This window comes from Tupaia chinensis, unplaced genomic scaffold (genome assembly GCF_000334495.1).
Source record: "Tupaia chinensis unplaced genomic scaffold, TupChi_1.0 Scaffold148557_1, whole genome shotgun sequence".
Taxonomy (NCBI): domain Eukaryota; kingdom Metazoa; phylum Chordata; class Mammalia; order Scandentia; family Tupaiidae; genus Tupaia; species Tupaia belangeri.
The window spans coordinates 1,187,990-1,199,631 of record NW_006208406.1 but is presented as its reverse complement, the minus strand read 5'-3'; the positions used below and the strand labels follow the sequence as shown (position 1 = coordinate 1,199,631).

Here is an 11,642-nt window from a genome sequence, read left to right as displayed (position 1 = left end):
ACAGAGGAGAAGGGATTGCAGCATGGCCATCCCCCCTGGGGGGGTGATTTCTCGCTTTCTGTCTCTCTGTCTCTCTCTCTCTCTGTCTGTCTGGCGAGCACACACACCCTATAGCAAAAACCTCTCAAAAAAAATCTAATAAAATAAATCTAATCCATAGCTTTTTAAAAGAAGAAATTTTAATTAGTTTAATATGCCTGTGGTAAAAAGAATTCCTATAGTATAAAGAATATACATCTTCTCTTCTATCTCTTGTTACCCGTAACAACCCCCAGGCCCCCACATCCTAAGTATCAGTGTCCTCTGAATGCTTCCAGACGTAGGGTGTGCATCTACAAGTACATCGGTGTACACACCACCATCTTTGTTTTTTGTTTTTAGGTTTTTGCCATAAGGTGTGTAGGCTAAGTGGAGAGAGGCAGAGAGGGGGGAAAGTGAGAAATCACTCCCCAGGAGATATGGCTATGCCTCAATCCTTTCTCTTCCATTCTCCTCTGAGGATTTTGACATACACGCACACATGCCTGGCGTGATTTCCAAGCTGCTGGGACTGGGACTCGAACCATGGTCGGTCATGTGGGAGTCCAGTCCCTTAATCACCATGCCAGCTGCTGGCTCCTTATTTTATTTTTACTCAGATATTATTCACATTGTTCTGGCCTTGATTTTTTTCCTTATCATATTTTAGGCATTGTTTCCTTTTTGTATCCAGAAAATGTCCTTCTTCTTGTTTCTTAAAATTGTGGCGTTCCATTGTTCCTTAGTAGCTGAGAGGAACTGGTTTCAGGATCCCCTGCAGACATCCAAATCCGTGGATGCTCAAATATAAAAATGCATAGTAATAAATGAACTAGTATTTGCATATAACCCATGCCTACCCTCCCGTATACTTTAAGTCATCTCGATTGCTTATAACACCTAATGCAATGTAAATGCTGTGTAAATGGTTGCCATGCTGTATTGCTTAGGGATTAACAACGAGGGAAGAAAGCCTCTACGCGGTCAGTACAGGTGCAACCAATTACTGTTTTTTCCCAAGTATTTTTTACCAGTGTTTGGTGAATCTATGGATGTGGAACACAGATACAGAGGGCTGACTGTATGCCATTGTGCGTATTTTTTTTAACAGTTTAGTATGAAAAATTCAAATATTTATAAAAATAAAGATTAGCATATTAAAATCCATGAGCCCATCTCCAAGCTTCACCCAGGGTTGTTTTGTCTACTCCCTGCTCACTTTCCCCTCTCCAGACTGTTTTGAAGCATATCTGAGACACACTGAATTATTTCTTCTATAAATGTTTCAGTATTTATATCTCAAAGATAAGAACTCTTTGTTTTTCATTTTTTTTTTCCTTTAGTCATGATAAAGCATGCATGCATGTGTGAAAGTATGGGGGAACTCCCAAAGGGTAATGGTCATGCTACAGTCCTTCTTCCTCTAGTCCTCCATCCCATCAGTATTCCAGACATGTGTGCACAAACTCAAGTGTGGCCAGTGGGGTCAAGGTTTGAACCCAGTTGCCATGTGGGGTCTGGCTTCCTATGTGCAGCACTTGACCATTTGGTATGGAGCCAATGATAAGGGCTTTTTTCTAAAAAAAAAAAAATGATTCGTTTGATTCCATTTGTTATTATTTTCTTTTTTGGAGAGGTTTTAGCTATAGGGCGCATGCACTCTCCAGAAAGACAGAGAGACAGAAAGTGAGAAATCACCCCCAGGGGAGATGTTTATGCCACAATCCCTTCTTCTCCATTCTCCTTTTGGGATCTTGGGCATGCACGCACATGCATCCAGCGTGAATTTAAGCCACCTGGTCCGGGACTCGAACTGTGATTGCCCACATGGGAGTCCAGCGACTTAGCCATTACGCCAACTGCTGGTCCCTGATATTATTATTTTCTAATCCAACCAGAGAAAAACAGAGAGAGAGAGAGAGAAAGGGAAAGTGAGAGCGCAAGCCACCAGGTCCGGGACTCAAACTGGTTGGCCAGGTGGGAATCTAGCACCTTTAACAACCAAGTCACGTGTTGGCCCAGGTAAGGGTGTTTTTTTGTTTTGTTTTGTTTTGTTTTCCTGGAGAGGTTTTAGCTATAGGGCACATGTGCTCACCAGAAAGAGAGAGACAGAGAGACAGAAAGCGAGAAATCACCCCCTGACCCAAGGGGGATGGGCATGTCGCAATCCCTTCTCTTTCGTTTTCCTCTCAGGATCTTGGGCGCGCGCACACACACACATGTACACACGCCCAGTGCATTTAAGCCACTGGGTCCAGGACTTGAACCACAGTTGACTATGTGGGAGTCCAACAATATAGCCATTATGTCAACTGCTGGTCCCAAGGACTCTTTTTCAAAAAGTAAACAATAAATACCTAATACAAGCTAAGTATCTTTTATTCAAAATGTTTGGAACCAAAATTGTTTTGTATTTAAGATTGTGAAGGATTTTGGAATATTTGCATATACATAATCAGATATCTTGGGAATGGACTCCGAATCTAAACAGAAAACTCATTTATGTTTTATACATACCTTATACACATAGCCCCTAGGTAGATTTCATACAATATTTTTGTACCGTGATGTTTTGACTGCAATTTATCACATGAAGTAAGATGTAAAATTTTCTCCTTGTGGAATCATGTCGGTACTCAAGAAGTTTCAGATTTTGGAGGTTTTCAGATTTCAGATTTTTGTGTTTAGGGATGTCATCAAAGTCCGTGTTCAAATTTCCCTGAGCATTTTGTGCTTTGAAAAATGTTTACAGTTTATTTATCTGAATCAGATTCAGATAAGGTTATATATCTCTTAAAGCTGACTGTTCTTTTTTTTTTTTTAAAGGTCCTTCACTATAGGGTACGTGTGCTCGCCAGACAGACAGAGAGAGACAGAGAGACAGAAAGCGAGAAATCATCCCCCAGAGGGGATGGCCACACCGCAATCCCTTCTCCTCCATTCTCCTCTTGGGATCTTGGGCACGCACGCACACGCGCACGGCATGAGTTTTAAGCCACCGGGTCCGGGACACGAACCGCGGTCGACTACGTGGGAGTCCAGCGACATAGCCATTACGCTAACTGCTGGTTCCCAAAGCTGACTGTTCTTTTGAACTTATAAAACAATTTAAACTTTTTATTATAAAAAATTTCAAATATAACTAAAAATACATAGAACGATATAGTTTGTTTTCTTGTTTTATTTGTATTTATTTACTTTTTTAGACAAGGTCTTGCTGTATTGTCATCCTCCTACCTCAACTTTCTTTGTTTTTTTTTTGAAGAGATTTTCACTGTAGGGCGCGTGCGCTCGCCAGACAGACAGAGAGAGACATAGAGACAGAAAGCAAGAAATCACCCCCCAGGGGGGATGGTCACGCCGCAATCCCTTCTCCTCCATTCTCCTCTTGGGATCTTGGGCACGCACGCACACGCGCACGGCATGAGTTTTAAGCCACCGGGTCCGGGACACGAACCGCGGTCGACTATGTGGGAGTCCAGCAACATAGCCATTACGCTAACTGCTGGTTCCCATCCTACCTCAACTTTCTAGCTGGGGCTACAGGAATGCACCACCACACCTGGTTCTTTCAGACAGGGTCTTGCTATGCTTCCCTGGCCAGCCTTGAGCTCATGATCCTCTGTCTCAGCCTCCTGAGTCACTGGGATTACAGGTCTACAGCACCATGCACGGTCTTTACACTAGACTGGTAATGGAACCCAGACCTCCCATGTGCTCCCAGCCTGTGGACCACAGCCTCTTATCAGTGTGTACCACTGAGGCTGGTCTTGTCTTGTAGTTTTAATTTATATTTCTTATTTTCTTTTGGAGAGGTTTTTGCTATAATGTGGGTGTGCTCACCAGAAAGACAGAGAGAGATAGAGAGACAGAAAATGAGAAATCACCTCCCAAGGGGGATGGCCACGCCACAAACCCTTCTCCTCCATTCTCCTCTTGGGATCTTGGGCAGGCATGCACACATGCCCGGTGTGAGTTTAAGCCACCAGGTCTGGGACTTGAATCATGTTTGACTATGTGGGAGTCCAGCGATATAGCCATTACACCAACTGCTGGTCCCAATTTATATTTCTTTTATTAGAAGATGGAACATCTTCCATAGGTTTAAAAATTTTTTTGTGTGTCGGGAACCAGCAGTTGGCATAATGGCTATGTCGCTGGACTCCCACATAGTCAAACATGATTCAAGTCCCAGACCTGGTGGCTTAAACTCACACCGGGCATGTGTGCATGCCTGCCCAAGATCCCAAGAGGAGAATGGAGGAGAAGGGATTGCGGCGTGACCATTCCCCTGGGGGGTGATTTCTCGCTTTCTGTCTCTATGTCTCTCTCTGTCTGGTGAGCGCACGTGCCCTATAGCGAAAATCTCTCCAAAAAATTTTTTTTGTGTGTGTGTTTTCCGTGAACTCCCTGCTTGTGTCTTTTCCCCTCTTTTCTTTTGTTTTGCTTTTTCCTTATTGGTTTGTAAAAGCACTTTATATATTAATGAAATGAATGTCATCCATGTTACAAATATTTGACATTATTGGATGAGGGCAGACATAGAACTTTCTCTTTTCCAAGTTCTTATGACATTCTTGTGTGTACTGTCCACTGGATCTTGATTGATCTCTCTTCTGGTTCCTATAGTTAATCTAGGTATCAGTAACCATGAAAGGACTTCAAATCGTTGGTGAAAAAATAGAATTAAAGTATGAGTTGATTTTGGTACAAAAAAATATTGAGATCTAGGCATAGTTTTTCCATAGTGTGCATTTTCTATGATCTTTCTGAAGATTACCATTATAGGTACAGGTTTTGGTCCAGTTTCCAGTCTGTCAGCTGCTTATCAACCCATGATATAAAGCTTTGACATCCCTTTGGGTATTGAGGCCGGGTTGGTTTTGTGGGAGATACTCAGACAATGCACAGAGAATGTAGGCACAGCCACGACTGTTTAGCAGATTGTCGGTGCATTATTGAGACTTTCCGGAGACCCTCGTTGTGTTTCCTGGGCATAGTAATCATCTGTGAAATTCACCTAGCACTGGCTGTTAAATTTGAAAATCATGCCAGGACTCTAGGGCAGTCCTCCACAGATATTCTGAAGTGTCCGTGGCACATTTGGTTGCCATGATGATTAGATTGTTAATAAAAGCTAGTGCTCTCTCATGAAAGCCAGGTTCAGGCTCAGCCACGGGTGGGCTCAAAGCACTGTCTAGCTGTTTGGATGCATTAGTCCTCTGGAATGGTGTTGGAGGACTCTTCTACTTCTGGGTGTATTGGCAAGGCATGGATCCGAAGGTTGAGCCCCAAAGACAGAACCCAGTGATGTGTGTGTGTACACACGTGTGCACATGTACTAAGGACAGAGTGAGAAAGAGGACAGTTTGAGCCAACAAGGTCTGCCAAAGGACAGTCTGTCCAAGTCCCTTGTTACCGGGGAATAAAACAGCCTCTGTGATAATGCCTCCAGTTTTCTCAACAGCAGGGGTGGCAGGACAGAGGCTGCAGAAAAAGGATCTGGGAGAGCTATCTGTGGAGCAGGGGGTCTGGGCCACCTTGACAACTACACTGGTGATAATCACAATAGCTGTTACCTTTTTTTTTTTTTTTTTTTAAGGGGTTTATTTTTTTTTGAAGAGGTTACTAGAGGGCATGTGCACTCACCAGAAAGACAGAGAGAGATAGAAAGATAGAAAGCAAGAAATCACTCCCGGGAGGAATAGCCACGCCGCAATCCCTTCTCCTCCATTCTCCTCTTGGGATCTTGGGCATGCATGCACACGCCACTGGGTCCAGAACTTGAACTGTGGTCGACTACATAGCCATTGTGCCAACTGCTGGTCCTGCTGCTACCATTTTTTTTATTGAGTGTCTACCATACATTGAGGGCTGGGCTGTGTGTTCTCCATTGGTTGTGTTTTTACCATTAAAGGATATCCTGGAATTCCAAAGGGATAAGAGTAGTGAGCATAGTGTAGGTGGAACTATAGAGTCAGGAGGGCATTTGGGAGAGGTGAGGGCTATAGTGTCTCAGTTAGAGGGAACTGCCCTAGCCAGTGTTGTTTTTTTTTTTCTGTTTGGGTCTAGAGTTGTCAGATTTTCAGGAAAATTAGAATTTTTTTGAACCAGTTTTGATGATTTTGTTAAGTTATAATTTGCGTTTGTTAAACTGCACACACACACACACACACACACACACATACACTATACATGTGCATTTTAAATATAGTTTCACAAATGTATACACCCATATACACCATTAAAATGTAGAACTATTTTGTTCAAAAACTAAGAAAATGGGCAACTTAATTGTAGGGACAAAGTCTGGAGTTGAGTATTATATCCCAGAGTTCAATCTGGAAGATCGAATCTCAACAGAAACAGAAGAAAGATTAAGTCCACGAGACCGAACTGATGAAACAGGATTCTGTATCTTCTAGGCTTTGTTGTCTGGTTTTAAAGATTTTTGTCCTGTCTTGAGCTGTTGATAGATTCATGTACCTACTATATGCATAGAATCCTAACCTGTTTCCTGGCTTTAAGTTTTAAGCAAAGTTACTTAGCATTTCTTTGCTTTATTAAACTTAAAACTGCTTATCTTGAAATTACCAGCTGAACTTGCTATTGAAAGTAGTTAGATTACTTATGATATTGTGTTATCAACAAAATGTTGGGGGGGAAAGGAATTGAAGACAACTGTAGACAGCAGAGATAGTGTAATAAGAGAGTGGGAAAGGGCAGAGGGTCAGACATGGGGTAAGAAATATATATATATATATAAATGAAAGTAGAAATGGAATATTATTGATGATAACATGCATGATTAAGCCACTATACAGTTTATCCTAGATGGGAAACCACATTTAGTATGTTATGATGATGCTCAGGGAATGAATGTAAATTAATTTTAAAAAGTTTTCAGGAGAAAAAAAAAAAACAACAAAACCCCACTAAAACTGTTATAGAAATTTTAAAAAAGCATATTTGATGACTGCAGTAAGCTATATAGCCCCAGCTAGGTACTACTTTATAGTATGTTCATTCTATTCACTGAGGTTTATGCCTGAAGTCAGACTTGGGTTCATGTATATGTATATATCAGCTGTGCTTGCTCTTACAAATATTTAGACAAATTTAGTTCATTAGCAAATCAATTAAATGGGGGGGAAAGGCATAGAAAGCAACCATGGATACCAGAGACAGTGTGGGAAGAGTGTTGGACAGGGCAGAGGGTGAGGGGTAGGGAATCGAGGATGGGAAAAAAAAAAAAAAAAAAGGGCGAAAACATAGGCGCAAAATATACAAGACATAAAAAATGGAAAATTATTTGTTGATAACATGTATGTCGATGTGCTTGATTGAGCCAATATACAGTGTATTTTGGATGGAAAATTCGTTTTGTATGCTGTAATGATGTATAGTGAATTAATGTAAAAAATATAAATTTAAAGGAAAAAAAATGTAGAACTATTTGATTACTTCAAAAAGGAACCTAGAATTTAAAAAAATATATAATAGAGTGTGTATGTGTGCAGAAGAAAGACAGAGAGAGGCACCTTCCACTGAGCTTGGTCATATTACAATACCCTTCCTCGTCTGCCAGCATCCTGAGCACATGTGCACATACCCCACGGCCTGAAATCAGGCCATTGGGTTGAGGACTTGAACCATGATTGGCATGTGGTCTTTAGCTCCACAGTCTGGTATATGATCAACTATGCCACAGAGACTGGGATGGGATCCTAGAATTTTATGTAGAAGTTTCCTAGTTGTTTCTCTGTTTTTTCTTTTTCTTTTTCTTTTTTTTTTTTTTTTAGATTTTTGCCACAAAGTACATGTACTAGCCAGAGACAGAGAGAAGGAAAGTAAGAAATCAGCACCTCCACCCTCCAGGGATGGCCATGCTGCAATCCCTTCTTCTCCAGTCTTCTCCTCTTGGGATTTGGGCAACACACATACACACCTGGTGTGACTGGTGTGATTTTTTAAGCTGCTGGGTCTGGGATTTGAATTGTGATTGGCCATGTGGGAATCCAGCACCTTAACCACCATGCTACTTGCTGGCCCCCAAATCTAGGTTTCTAGGTTTTTAAATGTTGGAAACAAATTAAATTTATTTTTAAAATTTTTAGTTACTTTTTTTTTTTTTAAGTTTTGCTATAGGGTATATACCCTTACCAGAAAGAGAGAGAAAAAGTGAAAAATCACCCCCTAGGAGGATGGCTATACTGCAATCCCTTCTCCATTCTCTTCTCAGGAATGGACATGCCGTAATCTCTTCTCCTCCATTATTCTCTCTTCTCAGGATTTTGGGGATGCACACACGTATACCTAGCATGTTTTTCAAGCTGTTGGGTCTAGTATTCAAACAGTGTGGTTGATTGTGTGGGATCCAGCTCCTTTAAACACCAGGCCAAGGATGGCCTTCCAATGAAAAGTTTTAAAATCCTGTACAAGCCAAAAATAATGTGTTTGTAGGTGCTTTTAGCCTCTGGGCTCCCCGTGGCCAAGGCAAGAGAAGGCCCTATATTGGTGAGTGCCTTTTGCCTGAGGGTCTAGACAAGGCTTTGGGCTATGAACAGAGCTGCTGTTGTGACGTGGCCAGGAGTCATCTTTGAAATTTCAGTCAGAGGCTTAAAACTCTCAGAAGAAGGGTTTTGAAGGATATGGAAGGGTGGGCACAGGAAGAGGTCAGGACCTCTAGAAATACTTGCTTGAGAGGTCACTGGCCAGCTTTATCGAATGTGCTAAGTGGTGCAGACTATTTCAGGAGTAAAAACACGTATAGGCCAGACACTGGTATGGTGGGGACGGTTCAGATTTCAAGAAAGCTGCTGGAAACTTCTCTTACATGGTGGGCTCACTTCTCACTGAGAGCTCTTTGTCTCAGGCAGGACAAAATCTCCAGAGCTATCAAGCCCCTATGTGCTGGGCACATTTCTCAAGACATTAACTCCCGTTAACTCTGCAAGACAGATATTATTATTATCCCCATGTCTCAGATGAAGAAAATGATATGCAGAGAAGTTAAGGATGTTGGCCAGTGGCGAAGGTGGTTCAAATCCAGCAAAACTGGCTTGAGAGTCTGTGCTTCTGGGTACACCACTTTCTTGTTAAGAGGATGATGGAAGAATCTACCCACCCAGCTCTCAGGCAGACATTATTAATTGGTTGTGGCCATCTTTCCCCACAAACATGGATTTATCTGACTCCAGAATCCAATCTAAACCATGACCAATTGATATAAGCTGACTTTTTTTTTTTTTAAGAGAGATTTTTTCCTATAGGGTATGTGCATTCGCTGGAGAGACAGAGAGACAGAAAGTGAGAAATCACCCCCTCTCCCTCAGGGGAAATGGCCATGCCACATCTTCTTTTTCATTCTCCTCTCGGGATTTTGGACACACACACGTACATACTTGGTGTGAGTTTCAAGCTTCTGGGTCTGGGACTTAACCGTGGTTGACTATGTGGGAGAGCAGCCACGTAACCATTACGCCATCTGCTGTTCCTGTGAGCTGACACTTTAAGATTATTTTTTATCCCTGGTCTAAATCCTCTGAGGTCCAGTCTATTTAGACCTCCTCTGCCCCAAGTAAGGAGCTGGGTCTACTCTTTACTGGCAAAACCATGAAGCACTGGGAAGGATTCAGATTCTGGGTTTGAAACTGGGATCCTCCTCTTCAGTTTTATGACCTTGGGAAGACCTCTGTTCTTATCCCTAACATGATAACGACAGTATCTGCCCTCTAATATTACTGTGAGACTACGTAAAATAAGCTGAGTACCTTTATCTTAAGCACATGGTAAGTGTCCAACAAATGTCTGTGACTTGAATGCTAATGTTGATGGTAGTGATGATAGTTTTTATGGCTGTTTATTTTAGAACAAAGAGCAAGTGGAAGAGAAGGGAGCCAAACCAAAGCATGCACTGAGCACCAGAGGTGTGCAAGCCGAGATCAGGGGGCCTTGGGAAGGTAAGTGGTACCCCATGTGGTTTTTTCCATATCACACACACAACAGTTTCAGAAGAAAGATACCAACAATATCACCCACAATATGATAACTAGAAGTGTGTTCAACTTTTTTTTTTCAATTCTTTTCATCTTTTATATGTAGCCCACTAGAGATACATAAGCAATTGCTGTGTTTTAAAATCACTTAGGATAGTTCCTCTCTGATTTTTTAAAAAGAGTTATTTATATTTAACTTTACTTATTCATTTACTTATTTTAATTTAACCAGAGGGACAGAGTGAGAGAGAGTAAAAGAAAGAGAGAGACAGAGAGAGAGAGAAAGCAAGCTGCCAGTTCCAGGACTTGAACCGCGGTTTGCCATATGGGAGTTTAGTGCCCTTAACCACCATGCCACCTGCTGGCCCCTCATGTTATGTTTTAAATGTCTATGGATTACTTCCTTTTTTCAAATTCTCTTTTTTTAAAAAGATTTTTTATTTAATTTTATTTATTCATTTATTTATTTTAATTTGACCGGAGAGAGACACAGAGAGAGAGAGAGAAAGTGAGAAAGCAAGCCACCAGTTCCAGGACTTGAACCACAGTTGGTTATGTATGAGTCCAGCGCCCTTAACCACCACGCCACCTGTTGGCCCCTCCTGTTATGTTTTAAATGTCTATGGATTACTTTTTTAAAGTTTAATTTTCTTTAAAAATGTTGTATAATATTTGCATGGTTCCAAAGTCAAATCAAGACAACAGATATATTAAGAGTTTAGCTTCTATCTTTGTTCCCAGGGTCCTATTTCCTACTCCCATAAGCAACTACTTAAAAGTTTTGTCTTTCTTTTGAAGTCCAGTCTATTTAGATCACATTAGAAATGATATATGCACATGCATGCATGTGTGTGCATGCACACACACACACATATTCTCCCTTCTTAAACAGGATATCATACATACTATAGTATTCTCCACCTTGCTTTTTCCCCCACTCTATAGCTGCATAGAGAGATATTAATTTCTCCTTTTTAAGGACTGTACAACAATATTCCATTGTGTCGATAGACCACAGTTTAGTCAACCAGCCTCCTACTGGTGGTCATTTGGGCTCTTTCCTGTTTTTCACTATTTTAAATATGGTACACTGTACATATTCTTTGCAATATCTGTAATAGACTCCTCCCATGGGAGCGCATTTATGTACTCGTATCCTGCCTATCTTCCTGCAGAGAGCCAGAAGGCTGACCTGTCAGAGGGGACAGTGGAGAGGCTGTCCCCCATCAGCTCTTCAGGGATGGGAACTGACCTCCTCAACCAGGCAGAGACCTCACCAGAGCAGGGAGACAGCATTCCTGGCCCAGGCCAGGTGACCCCTGGTCATCTGCTGCTGCCCATGGAGGTGGAAGCCAAAGCTCCTGAGACATCCAGTGAGAACCCTGGGACTGGGCTGGAATTGTCTGCTACACATGACAGGGTCATTAAGGCCACTGCTAGCCAGAAGGCTACACCAAGTGTAGCACAAGGAACATCGTCCAGCAAACCCAATCCTCAGCCCTCCAAGAAGAGCATGAGGCTGACTTCAGGGCCCAGTCCTCAGCCCCTGGGGCCTCCAGGCCCAGTAACTCAGACCAGAGCATCTCACAGTGGTGGAGAAACATCTCCAAGGTAAGGGACACTCTT

The 11,642-nt window shown here is 42.0% G+C and overlaps 1 protein-coding gene across 3 annotated transcripts in view; it reads left to right on the top strand.

Annotated features, from left to right (window-relative positions):
• The window catches only part of MYLK3 (myosin light chain kinase 3), a 67,300-nt gene that overhangs the window by 18,825 nt on the left and 36,833 nt on the right, over positions 1–11,642 (top strand). For all 3 annotated transcript variants that reach the window (XM_006170458.3, XM_006170457.2, XM_006170456.3), the window contains exons 2-3: positions 9,890–9,980; positions 11,192–11,627. In XM_006170458.3, the coding sequence (XP_006170520.1) occupies positions 9,890–9,980; positions 11,192–11,627 (527 nt within the window). The remainder of the gene's footprint in view (positions 1–9,889; positions 9,981–11,191; positions 11,628–11,642) is intronic.